The sequence below is a fragment of the Bombina bombina genome, chromosome 1, assembly GCF_027579735.1.
Source record: "Bombina bombina isolate aBomBom1 chromosome 1, aBomBom1.pri, whole genome shotgun sequence".
Classification (NCBI taxonomy): domain Eukaryota; kingdom Metazoa; phylum Chordata; class Amphibia; order Anura; family Bombinatoridae; genus Bombina; species Bombina bombina.
In genome coordinates, this window is record NC_069499.1 from 97,322,081 (window position 1) to 97,341,567 (window position 19,487).

General features: G+C 37.6%; 1 protein-coding gene across 4 annotated transcripts in view; it reads left to right on the top strand.

Moving 5' to 3' along the window:
- Positions 1–19,487, top strand: part of ITPK1 (inositol-tetrakisphosphate 1-kinase) — a 509,696-nt gene that overhangs the window by 478,155 nt on the left and 12,054 nt on the right. For all 4 annotated transcript variants that reach the window (XM_053697538.1, XM_053697536.1, XM_053697537.1 and 1 more), the window contains one exon: positions 10,631–10,793. In XM_053697538.1, coding sequence (XP_053553513.1) covers positions 10,631–10,793 — 163 coding nt within the window. The remainder of the gene's footprint in view (positions 1–10,630; positions 10,794–19,487) is intronic.

A 19,487-nucleotide genomic window follows, 5' to 3' on the forward strand; every position in this document is an offset into this window, starting at 1 on the left:
GCTGGCAATTTAGTTCTTCCTTGCAGCCAACAGGTACGCACAAAAATGAATAGCAACATCTCTTACGTTGTTTATTACAGTATATAGAAATAGGTTTGGGATTGTTTTCCTAATAAAGCATTTCAGATGCTATGGGAAGGGAAGAATAATTATTTTCTTTCATGTAATTAGCAAGAGTCCATGAGCTAGTGACGTATGGGATATACATTCCTACCAGGAGGGGCAAAGTTTCCCAAACCTCAAAATGCCTATAAATACACCCCTCACCACACCCACAATTCAGTTTTACAAACTTTGCCTCCGATGGAGGTGGTGAAGTAAGTTTGTGCTAGATTCTACGTTGATATGCGCTCCGCAGCAAGTTGGAGCCCGGTTTTCCTCTCAGCGTGCAGTGAATGTCAGAGGGATGTGAGGAGAGTATTGCCTATTTGAATGCAGTGATCTCCTTCTAAGGGGTCTATTTCATAGGTTCTCTGTTATCGGTCGTAGAGATTCATCTCTTACCTCCCTTTTCAGATCGACGATATACTCTTATATATACCATTACCTCTGCTGATTCTCGTTTCAGTACTGGTTTGGCTATCTGCTATATGTAGATGAGTGTCCTGGGGTAAGTAAGTCTTATTTTCTGTGACACTCCTAGCTATGGTTGGGCACTTTGTTTATAAAGTTCTAAATATATGTATTCAAACATTTATTTGCCTTGACTCAGAATGTTCAACTTTCCTTATTTTCAGACAGTCAGTTTCATATTTGGGATAATGCATTTTAATTTAACATTTTTCTTACCTTAAAATTTGACTTTTTCCCTGTGGGCTGTTAGGCTCGCGGGGGCTGAAAATGCTTCATTTTATTGCGTCATTCTTGGCGCGGACTTTTTTGGCGCAAAAATTCTATTTCCGTTTCCGGCGTCATACGTGTCGCCGGAAGTTGCGTCATTTTTTGACGTTATTTTGCGCCAAAAATGTCGGCGTTCCGGATGTGGCGTCATTTTTGGCGCCAAAAAGCATTTAGGCGCCAAATAATGTGGGCGTCTTATTTGGCGCGAAAAAATATGGGCGTCACTTTTGTCTCCACATTATTTAAGTCTCATTTTTTATTTCTTCTGGTTGCTAGAAGCTTGTTCTTTGGCATTTTTTCCCATTCCTGAAACTGTCATTTAAGGAATTTGATCAATTTTGCTTTATATATATGTTGTTTTTTCTCTTACATATTGCAAGATGTCTCACGTTGCATCTGAGTCAGAAGATACTACAGGAAAATCGCTGTCAAGTGCTGAATCTACCAAAGCTAAGTGTATCTGCTGTAAACTTTTGGTAGCTATTCCTCCAGCTGTTGTTTGTATTGATTGTCATGACAAACTTGTTAAAGCAGATAATATTTCCTTTAGTAAAGTACCATTGCCTGTTGCAGTTCCTTCAACATCTAAGGTGCAGAATGTTCCTGATAATATAAGAGATTTTGTTTCTGAATCCATAAAGAAGGCTATGTCTGTTATTTCTCCTTCTAGTAAACGTAAAAAATCTTTTAAAACTTCTCTCCCTACAGATTAATTTTTAAATGAACATCATCATTCTGATTCTGATGATTCCTCTGGTTCAGAGGATTCTGTCTCAGAGGTTGATGCTGATAAATCTTCATATTTATTTAAAATGGAATTTATTCGTTCTTTACTTAAAGAAGTACTAATTGCTTTAGAAATAGAGGATTCCGGTCCTCTTGATACTAATTCTAAACGTTTAGATAAGGTATTTAAAGCTCCTGTGGTTATTCCAGAAGTTTTTCCTGTTCCTAATGCTATTTCTGCAGTAATTTCCAAAGAATGGGATAATTTGGGTAATTCATTTACTCCTTCTAAACGTTTTAAGCAATTATATCCTGTGCCGTCTGACAGATTAGAATTTTGGGACAAGATCCCTAAAGTTGATGGGGCTATTTCTACCCTTGCTAAACGTACTACTATTCCTACGTCAGATGGTACTTCGTTTAAGGATCCTCTAGATAGGAAAATTGAATCCTTTCTAAGAAAAGCTTATCTGTGTTCAGGTAATCTTCTTAGACCTGCTATATCTTTGGCTGATGTTGCTGCAGCTTCAACTTTTTGGTTGGAAACTTTGGCACAACAAGTAACACATCGTGATTCTCATGATATTATTATTCTTCTTCAGCATGCTAATAATTTTATCTGTGATGCCATTTTTGATATTATCAGAGTTGATGTCAGGTTTATGTCTCTAGCTATTTTAGCTAGAAGAGCTTTATGGCTTAAAACTTGGAATGCTGATATGGCTTCTAAATAATCTTTGCTTTCCATTTCTTTCCAGGGTAACAAATTATTTGGTTCTCAGTTGGATTCCATTATTTCAACTGTTACTGGTGGGAAAGGAACTTTTTTACCACAGGATAAAAAATCTAAAGGTAAAAACAGGGCTAATAATCGTTTTCGTTCCTTTCGTTTCAACAAAGAACAAAAGCCAGATCCTTCATCCTCAGGAGCAGTTTCAGTTTGGAGACCATCTCCAGTCTGGAATAAATCCAAGCCAGCTAGAAAGGCAAAGCCTGCTTCTAAGTCCACATGAAGGTGCGGCCCTCATTCCAGCTCAGCTGGTAGGGGGCAGGTTACGTTTTTTCAAGGAAATTTGGATCAATTCTGTTCACAATCTTTGGATTCAGAGCATTGTTTCAGAAGGGTACAGAATTGGTTTCAAGTTGAGACCTCCTGCAAAGAGATTTTTTCTTTCCCGTGTCCCAGTAAATCCAGTAAAAGCTCAAGCATTTCTGAAATGTGTTTCAGATCTAGAGTTGACTGGAGTAATTATGCCAGTTCCAGTTCCGGAACAGGGGATGGGGTTTTATTCAAATCTCTTCATTGTACCAAAGAAGGAGAATTCTTTCAGACCAGTTCTGGATCTAAAAATATTGAATCGTTATGTAAGGATACCAACGTTCAAGATGGTAACTGTAAGGACTATCTTACCTTTTGTTCAGCAAGGGAATTATATGTCCACAATAGATTTACAGGATGCATATCTGCATATTCCGATTCATCCAGATCATTATCAGTTCCTGAGATTCTCGTTTCTGGACAAGCATTACCAGTTTGTGGCTCTGCCGTTTGGCCTAGCTACAGCTCCAAGAATTTTTACAAAGGTTCTCGGTGCCTTGCTGTCTGTAATCAGAGAACAGGGTATTGTGGTATTTCCTTATTTGGACGATATCTTGGTACTTGCTCAGTCTTTACATTTAGCAGAATCTCATACGAATCGACTTGTGTTGTTTCTTCAAGATCATGGTTGGAGGATCAATTTACCAAAAAGTTCTTTGATTCCTCAGACAAGGGTAACCTTTCTGGGTTTCCAGATGGATTCAGTGTCCATGACTCTGTCTTTAACAGACAAGAGACGTCTAAAGTTGATTGCAGCTTGTCGAAACCTTCAGTCACAATCATTCCCTTCGGTAGCCTTATGCATGGAAATTCTAGGTCTTATGACTGCTGCATCGGACGCGATCCCCTTTGCTCGTTTTCACATGCGACCTCTTCAGCTCTGTATGCTGAAGCAATGGTGCAAGGATTACACGAAGATATCTCAATTAATATCTTTAAAACCGATTGTTCGACACTCTCTAACATGGTGGACAGATCACCATCGTTTAATTCAGGGGGCTTCTTTTGTGCTTCCGACCTGGACTGTAATTTCAACAGATGCAAGTCTCACAGGTTGGGGAGCTGTGTGGGGATCTCTGACGGCACAAGGAGTTTGGGAATCTCAGGAGGTGAGATTACCGATCAATATTTTGGAACTCCGTGCAATTTTCAGAGCTCTTCAGTTTTGGCCTCTTCTGAAGAGAGAATCGTTCATTTGTTTTCAGACAGACAATGTCACAACTGTGGCATACATCAATCATCAAGGAGGGACTCACAGTCCTCTGGCTATGAAAGAAGTATCTCGAATTTTGGTTTGGGCGGAATCCAGCTCCTGTCTAATCTCTGCGGTTCATATCCCAGGTGTAGACAATTGGGAAGCGGATTATCTCAGTCGCCAAACGTTGCATCCGGGCGAATGGTCTCTTCACCCAGAGGTATTTCTTCAGATTGTTCAAATGTGGGAACTTCCAGAAATAGATCTGATGGCGTCCCATCTAAACAAGAAACTTCCCAGGTATCTGTCCAGATCCCGGGATCCTCAGGCGGAGGCAGTGGATGCATTATCACTTCCTTGGAAGTATCATCCTGCCTATATCTTTCCGCCTCTAGTTCTTCTTCCAAGAGTAATCTCCAAGATTCTGAAGGAATGCTCGTTTGTTCTGCTGGTAGCTCCGGCATGGCCTCACAGGTTTTGGTATGCGGATCTTGTCCGGATGGCCTCTTGCCAACCGTGGACTCTTCCGTTAAGACCAGACCTTCTGTCACAAGGTCCTTTTTTCCATCAGGATCTGAAATCCTTAAATTTAAAGGTATGGAGATTGAACGCTTGATTCTTGGTCAAAGAGGTTTCTCTGACTCTGTGATTAATACTATGTTACAGGCTCGTAAATCTGTATCTCGAGAGATATATTATAGAGTCTGGAAGACTTATATTTCTTGGTGTCTTTCTCATCATTTTTCCTGGCATTCTTTTAGAATACCGAGAATTTTACAGTTCCTTCAGGATGGTTTAGATAAGGGTTTGTCCGCAAGTTCTTTGAAAGGACAAATCTCTGCTCTTTCTGTTCTTTTTCACAGAAAGATTGCTATTCTTCCTGATATTCATTGTTTTGTACAAGCTTTGGTTCATATAAAACCTGTCATTAAGTTAATTTCTCCTCCTTGGAGTTTGAATTTGGTTCTGGGAGCTCTTCAAGCTCCTCCGTTTGAACCTATGCATTCATTGGACATTAAATTACTTTCTTGGAAAGTTTTGTTCCTTTTGGCCATCTCTTCTGCCAGAAGAGTTTCTGAATTATCTGCTCTTTCTTGTGAGTCTCCTTTTCTGATTTTTCATCAGGATAAGGCGGTGTTGCGAACTTCTTTTGAATTTTTACCTAAAGTTGTGAATTCCAACAACATTAGTAGAGAAATTGTGGTTCCTTCATTATGTCCTAATCCTAAGAATTCTAAGGAGAAATCGTTACATTCTTTGGATGTTGTTAGAGCTTTGAAATATTATGTTGAAGCTACGAAATCTTTTCGTAAGACTTCTAGTCTATTTGTTATCTTTTCCGGTTCTAGAAAAGGCCAGAAAGCTTCTGCCATTTCTTTGGCATCTTGGTTGAAATCTTTAATTCATCTTGCCTATGTTGAGTCGGGTAAAACTCCGCCTCAGAGAATTACAGCTCATTCTACTAGGTCAGTTTCTACTTCCTGGGCGTTTAGGAATGAAGCTTCGGTTGACCAGATCTGCAAAGCAGCAACTTGGTCCTCTTTGCATACTTTTACTAAATTCTACCATTTTGATGTATTTTCTTCTTCTGAGGCAGTTTTTGGTAGAAAAGTACTTCAGGCAGCGGTTTCAGTTTGAATCTTCTGCTTATGTTTTTCGTTAAACTTTATTTTGGGTATGGATTATTTTCAGCAGGAATTGGCTGTCTTTATTTTATCCCTCCCTCTCTAGTGACTCTTGTGTGGAAAGATCCACATCTTGGGTAGTCATTATCCCATACGTCACTAGCTCATGGACTCTTGCTAATTACATGAAAGAAAACATAATTTATGTAAGAACTTACCTGATAAATTCATTTCTTTCATATTAGCAAGAGTCCATGAGGCCCGCCCTTTTTTTGTGGTGGTTATGATTTTGTATAAAGCACAATTATTCCAATTCCTTATTTTATATGCTTTCGCACTTTTTTATCACCCCACTTCTTGGCTATTCGTTAAACTGAATTGTGGGTGTGGTGAGGGGTGTATTTATAGGCATTTTGAGGTTTGGGAAACTTTGCCCCTCCTGGTAGGAATGTATATCCCATACGTCACTAGCTCATGGACTCTTGCTAATATGAAAGAAATGAATTTATCAGGTAAGTTCTTACATAAATTATGTTTTTTTATTGTTTTTAAATGATTGTCCTGTAAGAACGATTTGATTGGAATATTTGTAATGGAAAATAGGAATTTAAAGGGACACTGTACCCAAAAAATTTCTTTTGTAATTCAGAAAGAGCATGCAATTTTAAGCAACTTTCTAATTTACTCCTATTATCAATTTTTCTTCGTTCTCTTGCTATCATTATTTGAAAAAGATGGCATCTAAGCTTTTTTTTGGTTTCAGCACTCTGGACAGTACTTTTTTATTGGTGGATGAATTTATCCACCAATCAGCAAGGACAACCCAGGTTGTTCACCAAAAATGGGCCGGCATCTAAACTTACATTCTTGCATTTCAAATAAAGATACCAAGAGAAAGAAGAAAATTTGATAATAGGAGTAAATTAGAAAGTTGCTTAAAATTTCATGCTCAATCTGAATCACGCAAGAAATTTTTTGGGTACAGTGTCCCTTTAAGTAGGAAAAATACGGAGGCTCTATCATTATTTCTTGTTAAAAAAAAAAAAAAATTAGAAGATAAATATTTAAATTTAAAAGAAAAAAAATGAAAAGGGGTATTATAAAAAAAATACTTAGACATAAAACAACTTGAGATAATTATTAATATAATATGTTTGTTGGAAATAAAACATCTTTGCAGTATTATTTATTTTGCTCCCTTTTCCTTTAATGTGGGTTTCCCCCAGTTCTTAGAATTTGTGTAGCACACAGAACCTGCTATGTATCTGTCCCTAAGGGGACCTAGCAGACGTGATAAGATAAAGATACTCCAATTACAAGTTTGTTTTGGCACCTTGAAATAGCACAATTAGCATGCGTAGGAGGGTTGGACACTTAAAAAGAATTGCTGCAAAAAATACATTCAGAAATCTTTAAAACTTAGCAGTATGTTAGACATGAGACAACAGAACAGTTTTGTAATTACACAGTGTTTTAAATAAAACCACTGAGTTTTTTATCTAATTGTGTGGTACTTATGCATTTTGTTAAAAAATATTAAATGTCATCATCATAAAGGTTACAAAAAAACCCAGTATGTATTATCTGTGGAATAATAATCATGGATAGATAATGATCATAATTAGTATAGACAGCATTCTCTGCTTCCTAACCTCCCCACCAGCTCAGAGGTGGCAGATTAAAATCCCACCTGAGTCTTCAGACCAGGGTGATTGACTGCTCTTGCTCGATTTGTTGTGTGAGAGCAGAATTCAGGATTGCACAAGAGAGCTCTTCTGCATTTAAATTTCACACCGTCTATGCTGCATTGACAGAATTTCCCTGCCCTATTATTAACAAAAAAAAAAACATTTTCATGATTCAGCTAGCGCATACATTAAGAACTTATTAAGAACATTTCAATGTACTTCTATTATCACATTTAATTCATTCTCTTGGTTTCCTTTGTTGAATGAACAGTACTGGGAGCTTAGCTAATAACAACAGGCATATGTGCAGCCACCAATCAACAGCTTTCTCCCAGACATGCATTGTTGCTCCTGAGCCTACTTAGCTGTGCCTTTCAACAAAGGATAACAAAAAGAACCAAAGCAAATTAGCTAATAGGAGTACATTGTAAAGTTTTTTATAATTGCATGCTCTATCTGAATAATGCAATTTGGGGTTCTATGTACCTTTTAAATACACCTCATAATCAAAATGTAAATATGCTTCTATACAATATACTTATTAAAATGCTTCTAGTAAAGGCTATTACAGTTCCAGAGGCATATGCTCACATGCTCTCTGTGACCCATGCACCTTCATTAAAACTCTATGCCTGCTCAGAGAACCAACAGGGTCATGTATCATGTCAATAACGACTCTCTAAACAGTGGTGGTGTATGGGTAACGTGTAGCATATGATGCCACTAAAACACTAATAGCTTTTAAGAGAAACATTTTTTCTAATACAAGGATATTGCAAAAATGCTTTTGTTCCAAACTGAAATGCATCCATGCGCAATAACATTTTTAACTATGGGGCGGAGCCGACTGCTGAAGCGACCAGACGCACACTACAGGAGCTCCCAGAGTTAATATAGTTTAATATAGATTTTAGGGAGTTTTCTACCTAAAATTCTATAATATTTGTGAACTATATACTTGATCCCCAACTGAGAGTTTATTCTCCATTCTCCGGAAACTCTGGGAGCACCGTCTACATATATTTTTCAGGCAGCTGCTGGAAAAGACCACGTGGCAGCTGGCATTGAGGACGCCATTCTCGTAGAAGGAAACCCTGTACAATCCTTTTCCCTAACAATAAGGATGGACAAGGCGCTTGAGGAAGAGGTATGCGACTTGCTGAGAGATCACCTATCTGGACTGCGCACACTACTTACACAGTGGTGCGGTACACTAACTACACAAAATATTTCCCAAGATGGCGCAGGATCACTACTGCACACTGCTAATCCTATTGAGCCTTGCAATGAGAGCGTCATCACCCAGAGCTTGACTGAGTTCTGTAGGGCTACAGTCTTCCATGACGCGCCATCACGAGTCATGCCTCCCTGTGAGACATCAGCCGCTCACACAGCTAGACAGCATAGAACCCACTGGATTCACTCCCCAATACGGAACCCAGATCTCTGAATACTCACCCGCATCAAAAGGTAGGAGTAACATGGCCAGCCCCGACCTCAGGATACGACCAGAGACACCGACTACAGCAACAGACCAGAGAGGTTGTCCCCTAGCCAATAAACGGCCTAACATCAAGCTTATGGGCCCACCTCATCCTGAAGCTGTACCCGCACCTAAGAATAGTAGGAGAGGAATTGGTTGACTGTCTTATACGCAACGGACCTTGTTTCTCGAGCTTACCAGACAAATGATGTGCAATATTGACTGTTGATCTCGTCTTACCCCATACCAACTGGAAAAATATGAAGGCTATTCGCCGGATCCACAGGAGGACTCAACAAGTCTGAACTAATTTTATAACACCCTGTTTACTATTTAGCTTAGTTGGTTAGAGGCTATCTGTTGGAAAGTATGTTATTGTAATTCACCTTACTAGGGACTCAGATATGCACTTTGATAGTTGGATTTTTCTTGTTAATATGTCTGACACTATTATATACAGAACATGTATATGCATACAGTCTACATATGCTCTTATTTTTATAGGATGCCTTAGGAAAGTTCAAACTAGCATCACATTTCTTGCCTTAAAGTTGCTATATAGAGCAGCACGCTGTCTGACTATTAGTATACAGTGAGGAGGTTGTGCACTTTTTCGCTCTACTTCAGGATTTCATGTTATTACTACTTGATGGAAATTTAAGTTAGCTTAAAAGGTCTGAGATAGATGAACTCACTCAAAACCTGGACCTTTGCATTTCTTTTTGTCAGTTGCTATCATGCTGCCAGCGGCCGAGGCAGCGTGAGATCCGCTCAAGCAAAAGTGGCCCTATTTGATTTAAGTTTTGGTTTCTAGTTTCCCTCTCTAGAGATATACGCTTTGTCTGGTCCAAAAGAGGCCACATGTGACTTGAGAGGAAAATGAGGATTCATTTATGTATGCACACAGCTGAAAAGGATTTATATGCTTATTAATATAAATGTTTGTTTATAATCTAATCGTGCAAAATTGTATAATACTCCGTCTATTGTCCACATATTTTTGTATATCTGTACCACCTATATAATCATGTGATATGCCACTTTATCCTTCATTCCATTGTAAGTGTACATTGCATCTTTGTTGTTATTGCATATAACCTCAATACAAAAAAAATATTAAGACATTTTTTATTTTTTTTAAATATGTCCCTTTTAAAAAAAAATGTTTTTATTAATATTGCTAATTGTATATTAGTTTTGTGTTTTATGAAGAAAGAATATTATAGCCTAGAGTGTACGTCCCTGTGGGAATCTGAGCTTGACTTCATTGGTGTCAGTGTATTACGTTGTGTTTTCTCTTTATGACATATTAATTATACCATGGTTAGGGTTGCCACTGGACAGTCCTGGAATCTAGTGGTTTATCTCTTGTCCTGGGCTATCCTCCCAATGTCCTGGGATAGAAAATCATTCCCACCAAAGATCTGCAATGCTGGGGAGAGGAGACAAGAGAGCGTCATGAGTTTTATGTGCTGAGGGGGAAAGAACGACCGATGCAACCACACAGCAGGCCTAGCATTTGAGGGCAGCAAGTTCACTGCTCTATTGTGCATGTGGGTCACATGGCCACACGCGCATAATGTCATGAAAATAAGTCAACTCTAACCCTTGCACAGACCTCCTGCAGACATTCTAATGGCAATATTGCAGCCATATTATACTGTAGATATAATTTGACCACAGAAATGTTGCAGGTGACATTGACAATGGGGGGGGAAGCTCCTGTTAACCCCTTGGATGTCAGCAATCTCTGTCATAACTTTAACTCTTACCCCAGTCACTAGCTCCTGTTTTCTTGCACCTTGATGTTATGGGCAGAGATATCTTGCCTCAAGGTAGTAGTTAGGGATCTTGCAACTGTGTCTAGATACTGTTATATTAAAAATATAGTAGTTGGAATAAGTTGATGTCAATGTTTGTTTCTGCTGCTTAACCACAATCCCATTAAATTCTGTGTCCATTCTTGTTTAACAGCTTGATAAAGTTGAAGGTGTATTTGAGAGACCCAGTGATGATGTAATTCGTGGTATTTCCAAGGCCCTGCGGCAGGCTCTGGGCATCTCCCTCTTTGGTATTGATATTATAATAAACAACAAGACCGGCCAGCATGCCGTTATTGATATTAATGCATTCCCAGGTAAGGATGTGAATCGAAAACAGCTGTTGTTTCTGGATTTGAAGCTTACAGATGACTATTATTAAAGGGACAGTCTACTCCAGAATTATTATTGTTGAAAAAGATAATCATTCCCCAGTTTTGCATAACCAACATGGTTATCTTAATACATGTTTTACCCCTGTGATTACTTTGTATCTAAACTTCTGAAGACTGCCCCCTTATTTCAGTTGTTTTGACAGACTTGCATTTTAGCCAATCAGTGCCGACTGATAGATAACTCCACAGAAGTGAGCACAATGTTATCTGTATGACACACATGAACTAGCACTGTCTAACTGTGAAAAACTCAAAATGTACTGAGATAACAGGCAGCCTTCAAGGGCTTATAAATTAGTATATAAGCATACCTAGGTTTAGTTTTCAACAAAGAATACCAAAAGAACAAAGCAAATTTGATGATAAAAGTATATTGGAAAGTTGCTTAAAATTACATGCCAATCTGAGTCATAAAAGTTTATTTTTTACTAGACTGTCCCTTTAACATTACAAGCTGCTTTGATACAAATAGATTAATATCCCTAATGTGGTTGAATAAATAATTTTATTTCTCTTTACTAACAGAGCAGAGGAGGTTATTTACTAATATCTCTAATGCTGAACAATAGATCACAATCTAATCATGAAATATTATTTATACAAATACAAGTATACTAAAGTATATCATGTGGGATGATTCATTTTATTCATTTAAATAAGAGATAAAGTAGAAATATTTAAGCTAATCATTTTAGGGAGAAAAAAAATCTAACATGCACAGTATATTCAGATAAACAGCATGGAAGAAAATTAGCCATTGTTATTCTGCAAGCTTTAAATTGTTATGTATATTTGGTCACAAAAATGGATTGGAAATGAAAATATTGAACAAATATTTTCTGTTGCAGGAAAAACATTCCAGTCAAGACATTCAACTTGTGTGTGTACACTTATTTATGCTCGTTAATTCACATCTTTTTTCCTATAATGTTTGCTTATTTAATTCAATTTAAAGGTCATAAGCAAGGAGTTTAAAATGTACATTACGTTTGCAGAGATGATCGCCCCTTCACTCGCGCGACTGTCAATCACCAAGAGAAAATGAGTGAGCTCTCTGTGATTTCTCTTTGAATCCTGAGAGGTGGCAAAGAATGTAAGAAGCAGCAATCTAGTGGCCGCTGTTTCTTACATTGCGGGAAGCAGCCTCGCATGTGCGAACCTGCCCCGCAAGTGCTCCAGAGCAGCTTCCGCTACTTCGTACATGGAAAACAAAACAGTCCCTTTTATAGTCTTACATAGGACTTATTCTATGACATCACTGATCACATGATATATTACATTACGTGAATTCAAGCACCAAAATTGTCAGAAAGAAGAAACAGAATATGCACTGAAACACTTGTGCCAAGACTGCAAGTCCTCATACGTTAGTGACAGTACATAAGAACATCTCTTTCACTAACTTTTTTTAATAATACAATAAAAATAGCCTTGCTGACATTGCACATTGGTAGCCTATTAGCCTTTGTCCAGGACCTAAATTACTCAGTGAGAGGGTTAAAATTCACTTTAAACAGGAGTGAAATAGGCATGGAATACCTGGACACATGTATACATTGAAGAGGACTTTCTTAAGACAGACTTATATACCAAGAGTACTTACAGAAACAATTTATTAAAATATGGTAGTTGTCACCCTGAAAATATATTCAAGGCAATTCCAAAAAGTCAATTTACAAGGGTAAGACAAATTGTATCTGATACCAACAAATGCAAACACAGGCTATAGGAAATGGCAGATAAATTCATCACCAGAGGCTATCCCCCCAAATTAGTCCAAGAACAGCTAAATGTAGTCACCAATGAAAACCAGGTAACTAAAAAAGCAAAAAACAGGAAAGGGATAATATGATATTTGTGACTCAATACAATAAATTAAGCTTAAAAATCACTGTAATATTAAAAAAACATTGGCACATATTGAGGGAATGTAATCCTCAAGTGGATGAATTTAAAAAGTACCCATGGTAGCTTATAGAAAAAATCAAAGTATCAAAGACATGTTGGGGCATACTGATATAGGTAGTGGAAGAACTAACATCCAGACAACTATAGGTGCAAATAAAATGGCTATTATCCATGCCTTAACTGTAGTCGTAGTTCTTTGATAAAAAGGGAACATTTTCACCATCCAATAAATGGGAAGAAATTCCAAATAAGAGACTATTTGACATGTAGATTCACATTCGTCATTTACTTAAGTGTCCGTGTGGATTAAGTTATGTGGGCGAGACCTCTAGAGATGTAAGGGAGAGGATGACGGAACATAAATCTAATATCAGACGAAAGAATAAAGATGCACCCGTATCCTCTCACTTCCTTTCTATGGTTCATAATATAAGTCAGTTGAGATTCCAGATCATAGAGAGGATTGTTAGACCTAGGAGAGGAGGGGATAGAAAACATTTATTAAAACCCTAGAGAAATGTTCTGGATCTATAAATTGGAATCCCTCACCCCTAAAGGTCTTAACAAAGACTGACTGGAATCTATTTCTTTTAACTGATTTTTGTTTTTCTGATATTACAATTTATTGATCCCTACTGCTAAGTGCTATGAGCTCCTTTTTTAACTGTATATATAGGTTTTTAAGTGGTTTTATGTTAATACATATTCTAAGATTATGCCCATGGGATCATTTTGAGAAATTACTAAGAGATGTAGTATTGTTTTACATCCACAAGATGTCAATATTGAGTCTGAAATGCTCCCATGGTAACAGGTGAGAGTATAAAAAGCACAAACCTGTGTATAATCAAGTATACATGACGAAGGGCCTAGCAAGGGCCTGAAACGTTGTATTGTTTGCTCTGGACCCTATGTGAAAAATAAAGTTCTTTTTATGCCAAACTTGGAGGCTGGAATTTCTATGTTACAGACTGCACATTGTTACCAGTTGTCTAGCCACAACTCTACAGTGAAAGATTCTCCACACATTGCACATCAGTGTCCTGCAACAACAGAGATTGGCATTGTACCCAAATACTGCCCTGTGTATGCTGCCTGCCCTCACTTAAATCAGCAGCTGCAATGAAGCTAATTTTATGTGTGGCACATAAAATAGCTGACAGTGATATAATGCATTATTTAAGTTATGTCTTTGATTATGCCATTTATGAAAATTTAGTGAATGATCCAGTTGTAGTTATATTTATATAGCTATAACTACATATACTATATACTGTATGTAGTTATAGTTAACTATACCATACTATATATGTAGTTATATGAATTATATTCTATTTAATTTTTTAAAAAAAAGTAAATTGTTTTGGAATGTCATTTTATGTTTAACAAAAATCAGTGTAACAGAAACGTAACAGGTCCTCTTTTTTATTTTATATTTTTTATTAAAACATTTATTATTTTTCTGCCAAGTGAACTCACAGAAAAACAATTAAAAAGACTACAGTCATAACCTTAAATAATATATCCAATTCTTAAGTTATCCACTTTATCACCAATCACTCACCTAGATTACGAGTTTTGCGTTAGAGGCTGTGCGGTGCTAACGAGCAGTTTATGCTCACCGCTTACTTACAGACAGCACTGGTATTACGGGTTTTTACAAACCCGGCGTTAGCCGCAAAAAAGTGAGCGAAGAGCAAAATTTTGCTCCACATCTCACCTCAATACCAGTGCTGCTTACGTTAGCGGCGAGCAGGTAAAACGTGCTTGTGCACTATTTCCCCATAGGAATCAATGGGGGAGAGCCGGCTGAATAAAAACCTAACACCTGCAAAAAAGCAGCGTAAAGCTCCTAACGCAGCCCCATTGATTCCTATGGGGAAAATACTTTTATGTCTACACCTAACACCCTAACATGAACCCCGAGTCTAAACACCCCTAATCTTACACTTATTAACCCCTAATCTGCCACCCCCGACATCGCAGACACCTGCATTATATATTATTAACCCCTAATCTGCCGCTCCGGACACCGCCGCCACCTACATTTTATTTATTAACCCCTAATTTGCCGCCCCCTATGTCGCCGCAACCGAACTACATTTATTAACCCCTAATCTGCGGCCCCCAACGTCGTCGCCACTATAATAAAGTTATTAACCCCTAAACCTAAGTCTGACCCTAACACCCCCTAACTTAAATATAATTTAAATAAATCTAAATAAAATTACTACAATTAACTAAATTATTCCTATTTAAAACTAAATACTTAACTATAAAATAAACCATAAGCTAGCTACAATATAACTAATAGTTACATTGTAGCTAGCTTAGGGTTTATTTTTATTTTACAGGCAGCTTTGTATTTATTTTAACTAGGTACAATAGTTATTAAATAGTTATTAACTATTTAATAACTACCTAGTTAAAATAAAGACAAATTTACCTGTAAAATAAAGCCTAACCTAAGTTACAATTACACCTAACACTGCACTATAATTAAATTAATTACCTAAATTAAATACAATTAATTACAATTAAATAAAATTATCTAAAGTACGGGAAAAAAACACTAAATTACAGAAAATAATAAAGAAATTACAAGCTTTTTAAACTAATTACACCTAATCTAATCCCCCTAACAAAATAAAAAAGCCCCCCAAAACAAAATAAAAACCCTACCCTACACTAAATTACAAACAGCCCTTAAAAGGGCCTTTTGCGGGGCATTGCCCCAAAGTAATCAGCTCTTTTACCTGTAAAAAAAAAATGACAAACCCCCCCAACATTAAAACCCACCACCCACACAACCAACCCTACTCGAAAACCCACCCAATCCCCCCTTAAAAAACCCTAACACTAACCCCTTGAAGATCAACCTACCTTGAGAAGTCTTCACCCAACCGGGCAGAAGTCCTCAACGAATCCGGCAGAAGTGGTCCTCCAGACGGGCAGAAGTCTTCATCCAGACGGCATCTTCTATCTTCATCCATCCGACGCGGAGCGGGTCCATCTTCAAGACATCCGACGCGGAGCATCCTCTTCATCCGACGGCCGACAACTGAATGAAGGTTCCTTTAAATGACGTCATCCAAGATGGTGTCCCTTCAATTCCGATTGGCTGATAGAAGAGGATACTCCGCGTCGGATGTCTTGAAGATGGACCCGGGCCGGATGGATGAAGATAGATGCCGTCTGGATGAAGACTTCTGCCCGTCTGGAGGACCACTTCTGCCCGGTTGGATGAAAACTTCTGCCCGTCTGGAGGACCACTTATAGGTAATTATTTAGTTTTAAATAGGAATTATTTAGTTAATTGTAGTAATTTTATTTAGATTTATTTAAATTATATTTAAGTTAGGGGGTGTTAGAGTTAGACTTAGGTTTAGAGGTTAATAACTTTATTATAGTGTCGGCGACGTTGGGGGCGGCAGATTAGGGGTTAATAAATGTAGGTAGATGGCGGCGATGTTAGGGCCGGCAGATTAGGGGTTAATAATATTTAACTAATGTTTGATATGCGAGAGTGCGGCGGTTTAGGGGATAATATATTTATTATAGTGGCGGCGATGTTCGGTTCAGCAGATTAGGGGTTAAAAATGTTATTTTAGTGTTTGTGATGTTAAGAGTTGTATGCTACAGCGTTGTAGTGTAAAACTCTTAACTAATGACTTTAAAATGCGGTACCAGTCTTGACAGGAGAGGGTCTACCGCTCACTTTTGGTCAGACTTGTAATACCGGCGCTTTGCAAGTCCCATTGAAAATATAGGATACGCAATTGACGTAAGTGGATTTGCGGTATTTCCGAGTCTGGCCAAAAAAGTGAGCGGTACACCTGTACCTGCAAGACTCGTAATGCCATCGGGCGTTAAAAAGCAGCGTTGGGACCGGCCAACGCTGCTTTTTAAGGCTAACGCACAACTTGTAATCTAGCCAACTGTCTTCTTAATTAAGAGACTTTAATTGCTCTTATAGTGAAAAAAAATATTTTTGCTGTAGAAGATTAAATATCCCCTTAAATGTGTTCTCATTGATCAATGTTACCTGCTGGAGTATATTCAATGGTTTACCTTTATTTTGTCATTTGAAATAGTTAATTTTTCCTGTTGAATCGGACACATATTGACAATTTCAGTACTCAGTATGGCTATAAAAACACAAGAATGTAAACAAGACGGTGCATAAGAAGTCACAATCCTGGGAGAGGTGCCAAATATTAATGATCAATTGGTCTTTGTGTATACAGTGATAGAATAGACGAGGAGGCGTTTATATAGAGTTATGATGCTCTACAAGTTCAGCCCATTTGATTGGGTGTTTTTCCAATTAGTGCAAATTGTTATTTCATATACAAAATAAACCTAAAGGGGCAATTTTGCTGTACATGTTATATGTAGCTGGTATAGCAAGTGATTTGAATCACATTAAGGGGAAAACAGTCTTACAATACACTTCCCAATTTAGAATTCAGTTATGAGTGAGATCTCATTGAGAGATGCACACTAAGGAGAAATACATTTAAAAAAAATAAACGTAAACTATCTCTAAATAATATAAAAATAAAAAATATTATAAGGAACTGAAGCAGACGGGAAAAAAAAGCTTTTTCCTATCTTTAACATTGGGTGTAATAAACTTAGTGATATTTTTTTTTTACCCTCTTACTCAGTTCCCCCACCTCTCGAGCTTAGCCCCATAGCTGACCTTTTCATTCTCTGCATAAAACATATCGTTGCAAACTAAATAAATATCATTTAAATGAAACAACAGCTGTGCAAAATAACCAAGTTATAGGATATTCATGTTATTCCTTATGTTGGCGTACAGGATCTCTGTTCCCGGCCTTGTCGCTCTTCTCTGCCCCAGAGTTTAGGACAGAACAAACGGGATTAATAAAATGAAAATGCATGTTTCAAAGTATGGAGATCAGTCATTCGCCAGCATTTCCTGGAAGCCTGTTCCTGCAGAACATCTAGTTGCTAACGTATTATTCTGTTGTTAATTCGCGTTTGTATTCAATTTTTATATTTTTCTGTATGTATAAGTATAGTTATTATTTTCTTTTCAAATTAGAGACCTTGAAAACTCCTGGATCTACCAATCAGTATATTGATAGAATGTTTGTTAACACCCTGGCTGCACAAAACTGTATCATTGTCATTTCTGACAACCAAAGGGTTTAAAAGAAACTTACCAATATCTCGAATTGTAGAGCCAATAGTTTTCAAAATCAATTCCTTGAAAAGAAAGTAATAAATGTATTGGAAGTTAGATTATTCTAACCTTTTTTTATGTAGTGCCACATTGTAAATATGTGTTCACCTGTAGCATCCCTAAATAGATGTCCAGAAATTGTCATTTATATAAACATACTTAAAAAACATAAATAAGGGCGGGGTAGAAGATAGGACATTGCATATGTGTTGCAGAAGTGGTCGAGAAGAAGTGTAATGGGAGATAAATGATTCCTAGTTTATTCTTAGTTTCTTATCAATTGGATCATTCAAAGCTTTTTACAGTATGGTTTATTTGAAACATGGATGTTGCTGTGCTAAATAAATCAACGTTTCACGTTTGCCATGTGAGTATGTGTAACAGAAGGTAATTTACGGCTAATCGGTTAACCGGTTGGCGATATACAGAAACGTCAAATGGAAGTCCTTCACTTCATGCCTTCCTACAACTTCTTCTTCCAATCTTTTTTTTAAGTTACTGTTTGACGAAGGCTTCTCCTTTGGGAGTTTCACTGCCTTAGAACTACTTATCTGCTGGATCACCATATCTGATGGCACATTATGACGCTGCCCCATTTCTGTTCCATGCCAACTGCAAGGGCCTGTCTAGCTAGGGTTCAGCTCTCTGCTCTGTGTCTCATGTCGATGGATTGCAAGGGTCAAAAAGCTGCCCCACATTCCCTTCCCAGAATCTTTGCTCATTTGATAAACTGTACCCTTCAGCATCAGGTAGGCATGTTTCTGGATTTCTGGAATCAAATGCATACGTTAATACTGTGTATATCAAGTTTTTTTTTACCTTGCCAGCTTTTCTCTGTGCTTCAGAACTGTCACTTAAATTTTTAACAGTGAATAATTCTTAAATTCTCTATACACTGGAAGTCTTCCACAGTTTAAAACTTTAGCTATCCAAGGTACTGCAGTCTCTTTTATAAGGACTGGTTCTTCCTCATTGCACTGATCATCAATTAGCAATATCCGTATACTTTCAGTCAACCATGTCCCTCTCAGCCTTGTGAAGAAATATTTCACCTCTTGTCTTTATTCTACATACATTCCACCTTGTCACAAATATTTGTTCCGGTTCACATAACCAAGACTAAGGGTCTTCTAAGAAGAGAAGGAATCATAATTTGTAGCCTTAACCTTTCAGTACTCAGGGAAGTCTTTTAATTTGCATTACAATCCTCCTCTATGCCACCTCTTGTCCCGCTATCATCTGCTAGTGCCACTTTCAGTCTTGAGGCCTTAAAAACACTCCCTTTAAAGGTTGCACCATCTCAACTTTCAGTCATGTAAGTTTCTTGTCATCAAGACATTAGCTCTTCTTGCTCCATTGGAAGTGCCAGTTTATTTCTTGTAACTTCTCTGTTTCCCACAGACCTTTCTTATGCTCAGATTTGTCATCACAGCCCAGGAATAATGTAGAATCTCTTCAGATCTTCCACAGACCTTGGATGTAATTCCTAAAGA